General features: G+C 50.6%; 7 protein-coding genes across 7 annotated transcripts; 5 read left to right on the top strand and 2 right to left on the bottom strand.

Moving 5' to 3' along the window:
* Positions 1-1,714: 1,714 nt before the first annotated feature.
* K452DRAFT_89779 (uncharacterized protein) lies at positions 1,715-2,194 on the bottom strand. The gene has a single exon (XM_033547293.1). The coding sequence runs from the start codon at positions 2,088-2,090 to the stop codon at positions 1,770-1,772; it is 321 nt and encodes a 106-aa protein (XP_033393907.1). The 5' UTR covers positions 2,091-2,194; the 3' UTR covers positions 1,715-1,769.
* Positions 2,195-2,681: 487 nt separating this feature from the next.
* K452DRAFT_290784 (glycosyltransferase family 2 protein) lies at positions 2,682-3,751 on the top strand. The gene is made up of 2 exons (XM_033541053.1): positions 2,682-3,295; positions 3,366-3,751. The coding sequence occupies exons 1-2, from the start codon at positions 2,702-2,704 to the stop codon at positions 3,705-3,707; spliced, it is 936 nt and encodes a 311-aa protein (XP_033393906.1). The 5' UTR covers positions 2,682-2,701; the 3' UTR covers positions 3,708-3,751.
* Positions 3,752-3,815: 64 nt separating this feature from the next.
* Positions 3,816-5,833, top strand: K452DRAFT_290782 (uncharacterized protein). Its single transcript, XM_033541052.1, has 3 exons — positions 3,816-4,192; positions 4,282-4,879; positions 4,941-5,833. Exons 1-3 carry the CDS (start codon positions 3,932-3,934, stop codon positions 5,393-5,395), a joined length of 1,314 nt encoding a protein of 437 aa, XP_033393905.1. The 5' UTR covers positions 3,816-3,931; the 3' UTR covers positions 5,396-5,833.
* Positions 5,834-6,313: 480 nt separating this feature from the next.
* On the bottom strand, positions 6,314-7,459 carry K452DRAFT_301160 (uncharacterized protein; the record flags this gene model as incomplete). Its single annotated transcript, XM_033542414.1, has 6 exons — positions 6,314-6,356; positions 6,412-6,647; positions 6,702-6,759; positions 6,815-7,179; positions 7,235-7,327; positions 7,376-7,459. 6 exons carry the CDS (start codon positions 7,457-7,459, stop codon positions 6,314-6,316), a joined length of 879 nt encoding a protein of 292 aa, XP_033393904.1.
* Positions 7,460-8,435: 976 nt separating this feature from the next.
* On the top strand, positions 8,436-9,721 carry K452DRAFT_311562 (uncharacterized protein; the record flags this gene model as incomplete). Its single annotated transcript, XM_033543438.1, has 6 exons — positions 8,436-8,504; positions 8,558-8,573; positions 8,634-9,055; positions 9,101-9,341; positions 9,385-9,524; positions 9,584-9,721. 6 exons carry the CDS (start codon positions 8,436-8,438, stop codon positions 9,719-9,721), a joined length of 1,026 nt encoding a protein of 341 aa, XP_033393903.1.
* Positions 9,722-10,146: 425 nt separating this feature from the next.
* On the top strand, positions 10,147-12,574 carry K452DRAFT_277181 (uncharacterized protein). The gene is made up of 9 exons (XM_033539312.1): positions 10,147-10,920; positions 10,967-11,021; positions 11,073-11,268; positions 11,327-11,417; positions 11,465-11,592; positions 11,665-11,939; positions 11,994-12,034; positions 12,080-12,195; positions 12,248-12,574. The coding sequence occupies exons 1-9, from the start codon at positions 10,170-10,172 to the stop codon at positions 12,299-12,301; spliced, it is 1,707 nt and encodes a 568-aa protein (XP_033393902.1). The 5' UTR covers positions 10,147-10,169; the 3' UTR covers positions 12,302-12,574.
* A 46-nt stretch (positions 12,575-12,620) lies between these two features.
* On the top strand, positions 12,621-13,428 carry K452DRAFT_338802 (uncharacterized protein; the record flags this gene model as incomplete). Its single annotated transcript, XM_033545292.1, has 2 exons — positions 12,621-12,990; positions 13,039-13,428. Exons 1-2 carry the CDS (start codon positions 12,655-12,657, stop codon positions 13,426-13,428), a joined length of 726 nt encoding a protein of 241 aa, XP_033393901.1. The 5' UTR covers positions 12,621-12,654.
* Positions 13,429-14,390: the final 962 nt, after the last annotated feature.

The following is a 14,390-nucleotide window of genomic DNA, read 5'->3' as shown; positions in this document are numbered from 1 at the left end:
TCTCAGCAACCTAACCCCTGCACACCTCCCTTGCCATAAAAAAGAAACACACGCATACGAGCCTAATCTACTCGACACACACAAAACGAAATCTCCCCCCTCACGTGCACGCACACATACACACACATAAACACACACACCGGCACCATCCCCGCAACGCTCCCCCGCAACGCGGGGGCACAGTCAGACCACTTTCCCATGGGTATCGCACGTATGTAGCATGCATTCATGCATGTCAGAAGAGGTCGTGTCTTACTGCATAGGACTTCTGATATTTTGTTATTTATAGCTGCCTATGGCATTGTGCGTATGGGGTTGGGGGCTTGATCAGGAAGTTGCTTGTACTGTATGGTATGGCGTGTATGTATGTACATACACACATACATACCCAGCAACACACATACCGTACGCACGGAATGCTGACAGCGTCAGACACGGCCACAGGCAGACACGAACAACCCCTCGCTCCTTCAGCGCGCAGCATCCATCATGCCATGCCATGCCATTGGCAACGTGGAGAGCCAGCCAGACAGCTCGCCAGCTCGGCACGTATCCCAGCCAAAACGGCGTCAGGATCATTAGGCTCCCGCGCCACACGCACACGGGCGGGACCCACGCCAACGGCGCAGCAACCGCGGTTGCCTCGTCCTCTGCCTCCGCCTGCTCGCGTCTAAGGAGCCTCGTTGCAACAAGGCAAATACTAAAACCGCTAGCGGCCTAGATCCACGATCGTGGCATGCAGATTGCAGACAGGCAGACCCGCAAGGCAAACGCAGTACCCAGATAGGGCAAACGGCCCACGGCCCAAGGCTCGACCAAGACCCACATGCATTTGGCTGCTGCCTAGAGGACGAGCAGCGTGGATGTGCATGCGTGCGCTAGGCCCGTTGCCTGAAAGTTTAATACAATACCTAGGGCTGGGGCGGGGCGGGGTGTGCTGCGGTGAGAGTCCGATGGGGGCAATAGCTGGCTTGAGATGCGTTCGGGATCGACGGGGATGGTTGTGGTGTGGTGTGTGGTGTGGTGGTTGCCTGGGTGTTTGGGTATGTTTGTGTTGTGGATGTGGTTGCCTTGTTTTGGGTAATGTGATAGAAATTTGCGTGCAACTGTGCAATGCAGAGGCCCAGGTAGCCATCTCTACCCGTGCTGCAGAAGAAGGCTGCCACGCTTCGTGAATCGTCCGGAAGAGACGCCCGTCGTGATCGTAAACGAGCAGGCAACAGACAGGCAGCCCGGAGCACGCTGATCGCGGCTCGAAAACCCGAGACCTCGTTATTCGCAGATAACTATGTGCTAGCAAGCTATTAGCTAGGGCAAACCGCAAATAGGACCGCGAGGCCCATGTTGTTTCTATAAATAGCGCCCATATAGCAACCTAGCGCGAGAGCATCCCGGTCTGATCAAAAGTCCGCGAGCGTTGCTGCTCAGCCACGCAGACCTACGTTGCGCACCCACGACGCCAATGTCACGCCGCGCAGAGGTTGCGTGGATGCAATTTCTTGCCACGGAGGAATGACTTTTTTTCTTCTTGTTGTGGCGGTCCGGTTACTGAGGTTAGTTGTCCTTTCCCGCGCGGTGCGGTGCGTGGATACTCAGCCACGCGTCACGTACCTCGAGCTCCGCGGAGAGCGTATGGAGCGGCCATGCCGAATGGGATGAAGATGCCAACGACGAGTCACGGCGCAGAGACTATCCGCCAGCGGAGACGGCTGGGCTCCGCGGAGCAGAGTGAAGGCCGCGGCCGCCGCCGGTGTCGGGAGGGGAGCACCTCAAGACAGGGCGTGCGACTCTGCTACACCATGGTGGGCTGGAGAGGGGGAGTGGACGTTTTGTCTCTCGTTCAGACAGACTCCTCGGCAGGTAATTGCAGTGCACCTGTGTGTCTGAGAGGGCACGGACAAGGGCAAGTTACGCCGCCGGGGTTGAGGAGAAGGCTGGAAGATTGAGGGACGAGGCGGGACGACACGAGAGGTGAGAGGCATTGAGGGCATAGTAGGTAGGCATGCGTATGTATGCCCTCCCACAACAACTTCACTCGGCGACGTTGGAGGCTCTTTGAGCGAAGGGCTTCGGTTCGGTTGAAACGTCATGCAGGGACCCCAGGAAGCGCGGCTAGTGCAACCTGTCGTCGTCAGACAGACCTCTTGACACCGTTTCCACTTCCACAGGTCATGTCCTGCCTTTGAGGGCGACAACTCTCGCTCCGCCTGTCCTGTCGCTCTCTACTTGATTGTTGTCTACGCGTCTTAAACAATTGATTGCATTCCTCGACTCACCGCGCCATCGCCCTCACCAACATGATCGCCGCTCGCGACCTGCTCGACCGGAGCATCTCGCTGGTGCAGCAAGCTCCGCTCTCCCTCGTTTTGCTCGCCCTGCTCACGCTCGCCGTCTTCCTCGCCGCTACCGTAAATACCTCTTATTCTCCGCCCACGCGACAACACCCCTTTGCTGACTGACGCCCGCGCCGCAGGTCTACACGCTCCTTCTCCTCGTCGCGCCGACGCCACGCGCCCCCTTCCCCGCCGAAAAGTCCTACAGGACCATCCTGCCCGACGGCACCACGAGCGACGCGAAGCAGCTCCCATGCTGGCTGGACCAATGGGCAGCGCGCAAGGAGCTTGCGCGGCGCGAAAGCCACGGCCACAAGACACACGCGCAGCAGCAGCAGCCGGACGAGATTGAAGATGCCGAGGTGTTCATGTCAGTGGTGGTACCGGCGTACAACGAGGAGCAGCGGCTGGGAGGCATGTTGGAGGAGGCCGTCGAGTTCCTGCAGCGCGAGTACGGCGATGCGCACGGCGCGGAGGTGGAGGCGCAGTCGCCGTCGGTGACGGCCAAGTCGCTGAACGAAGAGCAGCACGTCTTGAACGGCGAGGCGCGGGGCGACAAGGTCACTAGGAAGGGCTCGGGGTGGGAGATACTCATCGTGTCGGACGGGTCGAGCGACAAGACCGAGGAGTACGCCCTCGAGTTTGCGCGGCATCACCAGCTCTCGCAGTACCCTACGCCGGTGCCGGGCCCGTGGAAGGCGAAGCCGGGACCGACACACATCCCGCACGGCTGCATTAGGGTCATCCGGCTGGAGCAGAATAGGGGCAAGGGCGGCGCCGTCACGCACGGCATGCGCCACGCCCGCGGCCAGTACGTCGTCTTCGCCGACGCCGACGGCGCGAGCGAAATCACGGATCTGAAGAAGCTAGTCGAGGGGTGCCAGCTGGTCGAGGACGAGTTTGGGCGCGGCGTGGGCATTGGGTCGCGGGCGCACCTCGTGGGCAGCGAGGCGGTTGTTAAGGTGAGAGATGTGATGCAAAAAGTCAACAACAAAAAATGAGCTCGAATGCTAACGACACCATGACCACTAGCGATCTATGCTCCGCAACTTCCTCATGCACTCGTTCCACCTGCTGCTGCGGCTCATGACACCGCCCAAGACGTCGGCCATCAAGGACACACAGTGCGGGTTCAAGCTGTTCTCGCGCGCGGCGCTGCCATACATTGTGCCGTACATGCACAGTGAGGGGTGGATCTTCGACGTGGAGATGCTGATGCTGGCCGAGAGCGCGGCGATCCCCATGGCCGAGGTGGCCGTTGGGTGGAAGGAGGTCATGGGCAGCAAGCTGAACGTCGTGTGGGACAGTCTGGGCATGGCCTGGGGGCTGGCGGTGCTTCGGGCGAGCTGGATGGTTGGGGTTTATAGACGGTAGATAGATCGGATGTCGGCTTAACTAATGCGATGCATCTGAGTGGCGGGGCTCGATTGGCGGCGAAAGTGCTCGGCGATGACGATCGAGCGGGAGCTTGCATGAATCAGCACACGTTTCCTCGATATTAACACCACCGCTCCCCACCAACGCACCACCATGCATTAGGGGAGAGAGAGCTCATACCAATTGACCTCGCACCCTTCTTTTCCTCTACCATAACAACAATGTCTCTCCGCACTCCGGTCGCGCGCCTCAGCACGCGCGCATCGCCCGTCCAGATCTCCCGCTTCGCCGCCACGCCCACCTCGACCCTCCGCCAACACCAGCACCTACAGCAACATGGCGCGGCGCGGCGACGCATGGCCACAGTGCCGCCCGTCACGCAGGACGCCAAGGGCTCCAAGGGCCCGACGGCCATGGTCTTCATGAACATGGGCGGCCCCTCGACGACCGACGAAGTCGGCGACTTCCTCAGCAGGTTATTCGTACGAGAGCTCCCCCTTCCTTCCCCTCCCTAAGCCGCGCGCTCTGCTGTGACTTTCCTGGCTGACATGTCTTTCTTTCACCCATCTAGTCCGACGGCGACCTTATCCCCCTCGGGCGCATGCAAAACTACCTCGGGCGCTTCATCTCGGTGCGCCGCACCCCCAAGATCCAGAAGCAGTACGCCGAGATTGGCGGCGGCTCGCCGATCCGCAAGTGGAGCGAGCACCAGGCGGCCGAGATGTGCAAGATCCTGGATGAGATATCGCCGGCGACAGCGCCTCACAAGCCGTACGTGGCGTTCCGGTACGCGAACCCGCTGACCGAGGACATGTACGCGAGGCTGTTCGAGGACGGGTTTGGCAAGGGGAGGGGTGGTCGTGCGGTTGCGTTCACCCAGTACCCGCAGTACAGCTGCAGCACGACGGGCTCGAGCCTGAACGAGCTGTGGAAGTGGCGAAGCAGACTGGAGGGCAAGCGCGCGGATGAGGACAACAACAACGGCGTGGCTGAGGCGGACGGCAGCATCACTTGGAGCGTCATTGATCGCTGGCCGGTGCATCCGGGGCTGGTCGAGGCGTTTGCGCGCAACATCGAGGCGACTCTGAAGGAGTACCCCGCCGAGGTACGGGATAAGGTCGTGCTGCTGTTCAGCGCGCACAGCTTGCCCATGAGCGTGGTGAACCGGGGTAAGTTTACGGCTATTTCCTCCCATCTTCTCTATCCATGCTAACGACAGTTTTATCGCAGGCGACCCCTACCCCGCCGAAGTGGCCGCGACCGTGTACGCCGTCATGCAGCGCCTGGGAATGCGCAACCCGTACCGGCTGGTGTGGCAATCGCAAGTCGGGCCCTCGGCATGGCTAGGCGCGCAGACGTCGGACACAGTGGCCAACTACATCAAGAAGGGGCAGAAGGAGCTGGTGCTCGTGCCCATTGCTTTCACATCGGACCACATCGAGACGCTGTTCGAGCTGGACAAGGAGATCATTGCCGAGGCCGAGGAGCTGGGCGGCGACGTGCGCCGCGTCGAGAGCCTGAATGGGAGCAAGGTGTTTATTCGCGCGCTCGCGGATATCGCAAAGGAGCATTTGGAGAGCGGCCTCGCTTGTAGTAAGCAGATGGGCTTGAGGTGTCCGGCGTGCACGAGCGAGCGCTGCGCCGAGAGTAAGCGGTTTTTTGCGGGCATGCAGGAGCGGTTGTAGGGTGCTGCGTTGATAGGTACATACATGTACGCACTGGTTTAGAGGCGTTGCGAGGGGCTGGGTATGGGTTATTTCCATTGATGTAGGTAGGTGAATCTTCACTGATGGTTTATAATAACGCGGGTACGCGAAAAAGCTTGTATATCTCTATTGACTCTTCTCTCTGTTTCTTAACCTCATTTCTATCCTCTCTCCCTCTCTCTGCTTTAGGATTCATGACGGGCGAGGAAGTAGTTAGGCAAAACTGCATCACGCTCTCCGCACTGCCTAAGGTTTTCAACTTCAATCCCAATCCCAATCCCGTGATCGATATCTGTAACACCGGCACACAGCCAGCACATATGACAACAGAGGACGAATAAAAGGGTCATGATCTGGGTACAAAAGGTTAGGGTACTCTAAGGCGGCAGTGCTAGCCAACCTATCATGTATGTCGAAATGGTGGGTTCGTTGCCCCATGTACCCCTTTCCCGGCTTGTTTGCCTTACTGGCCTTCGTCTTCGCTCGCAAGACCGGTGTCTAATATGGAGTCACCTGCTGCAGATATGTATTTACACGTAAGACGGAGGCTGTTTGCCTCCTGCAGAATCAGCGAGGCAACTGCGCCATGTAAAATTTGGGCGTCGCGTTGTCCTGAACGTATACCACCGAGGCCCAATGATCCAGAGCCACGCCTCTTCGGACTTCTGCCTAACTTTACAATGTGTGCGTAAGAGGCTGGCTTGGCAACCACGACAGACGCCTTTTGAAACTACGTGAGTGGATTGTATATGCACTACACTGAAATGGTGGCACAGTGATACTGTCGGAATAGCCATATAACGTAGTAGAATTGAATTAACGCCGCTCCGCAAAGAACATGCTATAGTAACCGCGCCTCACCTTGCCATCTTCCGTACTGAAACATACCCTCTGTCCTTATCCCGTCGCATTGGCAGCTCTTGGCTTCGTATTATACGATCTAATGTCCTAAGTCAGCAAACTGTGATTGTTTGATGCGGTGTCAATGAGCATACCTCTGCCACATGCTCAGCTGAGAGCTACCGAAGGTATCGTCAGCACCTTCTCCTACCACAAGTTTTCCCAGTTCTTGTAGATATTCGGTGCTAGACAGGTTATCATCTCTATGTTTCATAGCCATCAGTATCTTTGACTGTGCGAAAATCGCCTGCAAGGAGGTGTAGCTTTGCTCAAGCGGCAGACCAGCAAAGAACACAATGGAATGACGAGGTGTCGAGTTAGCGGGTGGAGACTAATAAACGTTATCAGTAACAGCGACGATTAATATATACATAGTTATACATACCTGAACTCGATGTAAAGTAGCGTGGATGAGGCTACATGTAGCGCGCTCGAAAGCTTTTCTAATTGAGGTCAATATTGATCACTTCTCTAATAAAAATAAAAATATAATCTTACCCGACATTCAGACCCCAGCCGTTCTTCCCAATTGGAACTTCGAGCCACTCAGTGCCGTTGCGCATATGTACTTGCAGGCCTGGCTTGTCGACTTCATTGACAAATGTCAACCATCCGGTCTCATCTTGATGTGCCCCAACGCCTTGAGACCCAGTAGGTCCGTAAGATGTTCGTGTTGGAAAGTACTTCACAAGCTTCAGCCTGTGCTGAGTGGATGGTGAGTCCAGTTCCAGAAGGGAGTTTCTGGGAAGCCCCAAAGCAGACTCAAGCAGTGTCAGCACTCCGCGGTACACATCGCGCATGCAACTCATGTACTCCATGATAGTGTCTTGGAAATCTGTTCCGACGACATTAGGGTCGGGCCACTGAAGAAAACGTTAGTGTGAAGAGCAATTGAAAAAGTGTGCGTCGGTATCTGACTTGGTTCTGACCGACCAAGACGTTATAATCTCGGTCAGTTGGTCCACGGATGTACTTCGTCTTGCCAGGTGTCCCGGTAGCAAAGTCAAACACCTAGAACTGCTATTAGTCCTCTCCGCTCACTATGCAGTTCGTACTTACCTCACGAAGGTCGACCTCGTTGTTCGTTTTTTCGTCTCCTTGAGCTGTGAACCCTAAGAAATGAGGCGAGTTGTACTTGGACATAGCGCTTTTCACGTCTTCGGGCCAACTAAAGGCATATAGTGTCATCTCAGCCATACGCTGAGAGAGACCCTGGCACAGATAAAGTCACTACTCACTGTCTTTTGTAGGATGTTTTGTTTCTGCAGAGAACACACTTACAGATGGGAAGTGGCAAGACCGGACTTTAATGTATTTACTAACAAGTCCAGTTCGAATCAATTCGTCGACATGGATAGCATCTGATTTTTCGTTGTTTCCGATATCAAGCTCCATTGCTGTCGGCCCTGGCGGCATGATGGAGTTGATGCAAGCTGAAAGTGTAGATAAACAAATTGGCATATAAGAAACTGCACAGTCCCTGCTAACTTCCGTTTGAGAACTCAGTGTTTAAATACCGTGGTCCACCTGCTAAATCCAAATTCTTCATTGTGTCACTGTTCAAATGCGAACTGCGAATTGCGAAATGCGAAGAAAATGTTGCAGGCATCTTGAAATGCGAATGGCGAGTTGCCTAGCCAAGGCCCTCTCGGCAAGCCACTTTGTTGCATCAGGCCCCACCTTCAGGCCAGTCACTGGCTCGGTTGTGCAAGCCGTGGCTTGTCTTGCGGGAGAAAGCTGTCTTACTTACATCACCACTGCAGCTCACCGGTTTCATATTGGGCTAGCTGAAGCTCAGCACCCCAGCTGCGTGCAAACTTCAAGGAAATTAATTTTCGTGTTCAAGATTACACAAAGGCTTGACCCCGCACAATAGTAATCTTTAGGTCCCACTTAAAGCGTGAAGCCATCCATGCCTCAAGCTTACGCCTTACAAAACTTATCCGCGAGCATCGGACATTTGAGTTGCAACCGCAAAAGGAAATTACTCCTTACAAGAGTTGCGAAGATTGACATGCTTCACTCTTAATACCTGAGAGCCACCAAAATTGTACCTTGTACTTGTTAGATGGACCAAGTCATCAATCTCTCCTGGTAATAACGCAGTGAAATCATCAGCATGTATCGCCAGCCTAAGAAGCGGGCCGAGAACCTTAAATGCATGTTCTGTCGTCGAGACAAGCGGAAGGTCTTAGCACTCCTGTTGGAAGATATTATCTCATGTGTCTAACCTTGCCTTAGTGTATTCCCACACGCCGTACGTGGCCGGGTGAGAAGTGTAACGCTTGTTCACACTACGGCTATGCATGCTCTCCAGGGCGAAGCGCGAAAGACGAAAAGCGTGTTTTGCGAGAAATACGACAAGAAACCACCGGTGTAATCAGTGATGCCGCTCCCAGCACTTTGAGGCAGATAGACCACGAAGAGGAATCGACTGAAGAACTTGATAGAGGGGTTGTTACTTTAGAATCGATTGTTGAGCCTGTTGACGACGTATTTGATAATACCAGCCAAATACCACTCGAACGTACTCGGCAATCAACCTCTTCTTCACACGCAGTGACTCTTAGAGTCCAGCCACGATCTGGTCGGCAATGGAATAACGTTACATTTCGACTCAATGAACGTCTTCGCCACCTTTGGGCAAGCCCGGACACCTATAAAAACGTGTGCAGTTCTAGGTTTGGGACTACTTTGTCTGATCTGTTTTTCTACGACTTTCGACAAATTGCAAATGCGGTGAGTAAAACCTCTAGGATACTCTTCTACCCATAACGCTCACAGCTTTTACAGGAAGACATGGTCTACAATGCATTGTATGCATTCAGTGCAGCTGATTCAGCAGTTAATGCTGAGTTCGATACGAGGATCAATTTCGAAGTTGAAGCCCGTATGTTCTTTCAGGAGGCGAGCCGCCTTCTCAGAGAGAACCTCACGGAAATAATTGAGAGCAGCGAATCAAACCGACGTGTCAACATTATGCCTGCTTTTTACACGATCTTTCTACTGGCTGCCTATGCTGTTAGTAAATTGATTGAACTTTTACACTATTTTGACTGACGGCATAGGAAAGATTTGTGCCAACGAGCCAAACATTCTTGAATCAATGGCCAGCATGATCTCGTTTCTTCGTCAGAGAAGTGCAGTTTTCCCTCTCAGTCTTCGCTACAGTTGTTTAGAACCAACAGGGTGGCGTTTCCAGATCTTCGTATGTGTTTTACTTCATCATTTTATCAAAAGTTATGAGCTAATTACTTTTTTATCTAGCTCGCGGACGATATTGAAGACACTGGGCTAATATGTGGGCACGATACGACAATATTTGATTCAGCAAGACATGAATTTGAGCAGACGGTTACGGAATTTCCAAGAGTCGTGGAAATACCTCAAGAAAATTCTGATTGAAAGCCAGCCAGCATCTGCAAACTTACTTATGCATTTGAGGCTTTTGCCGCTGAGAATTGTAGTATACTTTCTTTGGAAAATAAAATAAAAAACTGGAAACTATAAACTCTGAAATCTAAAAAGGATACAGTATCCCTAGAATTCTCTTAGCTATTTATTCTCTACATCGTAACATTATCTACAAGGATGTTTGTACTTAATTTAAATGGGTCTTCGGCTCGAAGAACTAACTTATCCAAGGATTCGGCTTTCGCATATTTTGTTGATGCTGTGTACTGTGATACATATTTTGTGCATCATATCAGTAATCGGATGAGCCACTGCTGACTACTGAGCGGGGTCAGGCACCACCCCACTTTGATAAGGCTCCCTACTCCGGTCTCTGACAGTGCCGCCTGGTTGTAGTCCTGGACGGACCACTCTATCGAATATATAGGCAGCTGCAAACATGGCCGCCTATCATAGTTATTTTGTGGCTCTATCAATCTTTCTGTTGTTTGCCTCCAAAGCGGCGGCCAAAGCCTCCAACCACCCATTCGTAACCATTCTCAACAAAACATACGAAGGTATATCAACCACATTACTCACAGAAGAATTTAGAGGAATTCGATACGGACAGAGCCCCACTGGTGGACTTCGCTTTACAAGACCGCAACCATTTGACCCAACGGGGAGAATTGACGCTCGACATTACGGGCCTGGCTGTCCCCAAGGCCTACAATACACAACCGAAGAAAGCCAAGATGAGGACTGCTTATTTCTCAACATTGTTCGGCCATCTTTAAGGAGTAAGGAACCATTACCTGTGATTTGCTGGTTACATGGTGGTGCATACAGGACCGGTCAGGCTTCGCTTTACAATGGCACTGCTTTGGTGTCTCAGTCGATACAACTGGGTCTACCCGTCATCTACGTTGGAATCAACTACCGTTTGAACGGCTTCGGATTCTTGGCTTCATCCAAATTGCTACAGTCAGGCGACGTTAATCTCGGCCTACACGACCAAGAGCTTGCACTCAGATGGATATCTCGGAACATCGCTTGGTTTGGGGGAAACAAAGACAGGATAACACTGTTTGGTGAATCTGCTGGCTCTGCAGAAACTTGGGCCCACATAGTCCGTCAAGAGCGCTCTGCAGAATCTCTCTTCCAAGGAGCTGCGCTGATATCTGGCGCACCTGGCGGTATATGGCCTCACGGTATGATGCCAGACAAAATTACGTAGACTAGCCTAACAGCTCACAGTAGACGATGCCGCTTTGTATGATGCAGCTTTTCAGAACCTAGTGGATACCACAGGGTAAGGAAAACTCAGGAAATTAAGATACGCATACTGAGTGGAAGCTTTTAGTTGCCGTTCTGCTACAAATGAGGTTGACTGTCTGCGTAGACAGGATTTCAAAAAACTTGACAATATCTTCAATGGTATCAACAGTACATGGGAGAAAAGCTTCAAATACAGCATAGGTATTGTCAAGGATGAATACTGGTTTAATTCATCTGCGTGGCAAAGTTTGATCGATCAGAAATTTGCAGATCTACCATTGGTACGCATCTAAAAGCCTTGAGACCTTTTCGTATTAACGATTTGACTTTAATAAACAGCTAGTTGGATACAACCACGATGAAGGCACTCGGCTCTATGACTGCACACATCAGTCTATGCAAGCAATTGACCTTATTCGTGATGCGGCTTGTAATAAGGAATTCTTCAATTACCCAGATATCTGCTTACGTTTATAGATGCCTTCAATGATTCGACTTTACAATGGGCCTTAAGTTTATATGCTACCTACCTGGAAATCCTAAACATTTCTCTTATAGATGTCACTGCTGGTGGACGATACGCAAGCTCATCTAATCAAATCACTGTAAGCCACTCTAAACCATTTGCTTCACACCTGTCGTCCAAGGCACAGAGACTAAAATAACATCCCTCATAGACATTTTTCTACACTGACCTTTATTTTGCATCCGGGGTACAGAAAGTACTCGACGTAGTAAGCAAATCCCAAAACATTTGGGGTTATCGCTTTGATCAAATGCCACCATATTCCGCTATAAATCTGTCCTATGGATATCCTGGCACATCGGTAGCCAAAGCGGCTTGCATGGGCACATATCACTCGTCAATGCTGTCATACCTATTCGGAGATGTCCAGTCGCTTGTGGATGCTACAGTTTACGATAAGCGACTCTCGAAATTTATAATGGAAGGGTACCGCATTATATCCTCACACTTGCAAATAAACATACTCACTGACTGTAACAGTTGGCTATCTTTCGCGACATATGGCTATCCGAAGATTCAAAGTTAGTATTCAATACCAAGGTCTTACTTAAAACTCAAAATTGCAGATTCGACCCAATTTACGTGGGACCCATACAACTACCAGGGCAAGATCTTAGATTTGAAACTGAATAAGGATGCAAAGCCAACTATGTTAAAAAATGTATTCCGAGAAAAATCATTGGTATCCCATACCATAGCACAAAAACAAGAACGGCTTCACTGACAGACAAAAGGCGTTGATATCCAAGAAAGTCTCCGAAAGCCAAGAGCTTTACACCCCGGTGTAAGAACCCGCTTACTGCGCCATCATTATCCGACATGTTACACAATTTTTACACAGCTTCGCAATTCGCATTCTGCGTTCCGCATTACGCTGTTTATCCTCTCCGCCATCTGCTATTCGCAATTTACAATCCGCCTTTCGCCTTTCGCACTCTGCATTCGCACTTCGCAATTCGCACTTCTTACGTGACATTTAACTTTTTGTTCAGATGAGAATTTCTAAACGTCTATATAAGTATTTGCATCTGCAACGGATCCGATGATTGAGAAATTCATGCGAAATTGGCATCCAACAACGTCTGGCTAGTGACTACTTCAATCTTTGGATAAATCTCCTAAGCAGGCCACCGGAGCGGCCATGATATCTGAAAACAGCCCCACAAGAGGAACAGCAACCTCAGTGCTCGAGCACGCTGAAAAGATGATAAGCGAGCACAACACGGTCTTGCAAACAAACTCAGTTCCGCCCGCACAACAATCTTGCAAGACATTATTCATTCACATTGCTACCGAAAATCGTCACGGAAGCTACATCTACGCATTCACAACTCACACATCGGATGATTGCCATACTGCTATGCGGAAAGCTATGGATGCTTGCAACACCCTCCCAAAGCCCATGTACATGAGATTTCTGCGGTTGTTTGAGCCATTGTTAACCCGTCGTGTGGTTGAGGTGGTGCAATATACTGCAGTAAGCCCAACTATAAGCTCCCAGATCTCCCTTTCTAACCCTAATTAGGTACATGAAGACCCTGAATCAAAATCCTATCCAGTACAGGTGTCGATCAACAGCCGGTTCGAGGACTACCACCTTCTACGCTCCCTTGGAACTAAGCCAAGTCGCGGCCAGTCTTGTAAAACGTTCATCTCATCGAAAGCAGGCAAACTACTGTGTACAGACAAGGAGTTCGTACGCGGCGACTCTATGGCACTTATGGTACGCCGTAAACTTTCTAAAACTCGCGCCGCGATCTTTATCCCTATCGTACTTTCTATGTGCTTTTGGATATGCTTCGAGGTTGGCTCTTATGGAAAGGGCTGGCAGGAAGGGTTGAGTGCTGTTGCGGCAGTATACGCATTGGTTACAGCGGTACAGGCAACAATATGGTTGGTCTTTGAATTTACGTGAATCTTTTTATATTGGAGAGTCATAGCTATGGTTTTGTTAAATACATTTTGATTAGCCTAGCCGTTTTACTAAAGCCTATAATAATTTTAAGACTTAAAAGCTCGGAATTCTTTTAGCTAGAAGAATGCTAATCTGTTATTATAGATATATATAGTATAAAAATTGGCCCCGGATATTTTACCTACCCCTCTTTAGATATTTTACCTACCTCCTCCCCCCCCTTACTGCCTGCCTAAATAGCTCTATTCTAGTAGAATAACTAGGCCTCGTCGTATCGCGCGCTCTCGCCTAGACGCGCGAAGACGCGCGGGTAGAGAATAGGAACTCGTACCTCTTATTTTATACTATAAATTAACGAAAAAAGTCTATATCTCTAACCTCTCTATTTTAGCGCGTTAAGCGGAGAGCCCGAATTAATTAATTAATTAATTAATTTTACGTCTATATATAGTTAGAAACTATAACGGACGGTCTATTTAGGACTAGCTAGGTATAACGAGGCCTCTTTAGCCTAGGCGTTAGAATTAAGTTAAGTTGAGTTAAGTTATATTTATTTACCCTAACCTATCGCCCTAAGCGATATGTAGGCTATAACTATTTAAAGAGTTTTGCTACTAGTTTACATGTAATTTATTAATCTAGGAGGAAAAGGGAAGGTAAAAGGAGCGGATAGTAGAGTAGGAGGGGATAGTAGTATAGAGGTTCTATACTATAGAATTATCTCTATTCTTAAACCGTTATAAGTAGTTAAAGGCATATAACTTGTCCACAAAACAACTATTAGAAGGGAACGTAACAACTAGCGCTCCTAGGGACCTAAATCCGGCGCTAAACGAACCGGCACAGCCAGCTTATCTACCCCCCCAACTTATACTAGGCCCTAGGCCTTGGTTATTACGTTACAACCGGAAAACATACTAGTCTTTCCTCCGACCTAGCGGGAAAATTTTTCGGCGTTCCTT

This window comes from Aplosporella prunicola (assembly GCF_010093885.1).
Source record: "Aplosporella prunicola CBS 121167 unplaced genomic scaffold K452scaffold_24, whole genome shotgun sequence".
Lineage (NCBI taxonomy): Eukaryota > Fungi > Ascomycota > Dothideomycetes > Botryosphaeriales > Aplosporellaceae > Aplosporella > Aplosporella prunicola.
This window is presented reverse-complemented; position numbering and strand designations above follow the sequence as displayed.

Bases quoted from the DNA above. Each gene is read 5' to 3' on its own strand.
- K452DRAFT_277181 (XM_033539312.1), top strand. From the start codon at position 10,170: ATGGCCGCCTATCATAGTTATTTTGTGGCTCTATCAATCTTTCTGTTG. The intron at 12,035-12,079 runs GTTAGTATTCAA...TCAAAATTGCAG, and splicing joins TGGCTATCCGAAGATTCAAA to ATTCGACCCAATTTACGTGG. The intron at 12,196-12,247 runs GTATCCCATACC...GACAGACAAAAG, and splicing joins TATTCCGAGAAAAATCATTG to GCGTTGATATCCAAGAAAGT.
- K452DRAFT_89779 (XM_033547293.1), bottom strand. From the start codon at position 2,090: ATGACGTTTCAACCGAACCGAAGCCCTTCGCTCAAAGAGCCTCCAACG.
- K452DRAFT_290784 (XM_033541053.1), top strand. From the start codon at position 2,702: ATGTCAGTGGTGGTACCGGCGTACAACGAGGAGCAGCGGCTGGGAGGC. The intron at 3,296-3,365 runs GTGAGAGATGTG...CATGACCACTAG, and splicing joins GCAGCGAGGCGGTTGTTAAG to CGATCTATGCTCCGCAACTT.
- K452DRAFT_290782 (XM_033541052.1), top strand. From the start codon at position 3,932: ATGTCTCTCCGCACTCCGGTCGCGCGCCTCAGCACGCGCGCATCGCCC. The intron at 4,193-4,281 runs GTACGAGAGCTC...TCACCCATCTAG, and splicing joins ACTTCCTCAGCAGGTTATTC to TCCGACGGCGACCTTATCCC. The intron at 4,880-4,940 runs GTAAGTTTACGG...GTTTTATCGCAG, and splicing joins CATGAGCGTGGTGAACCGGG to GCGACCCCTACCCCGCCGAA.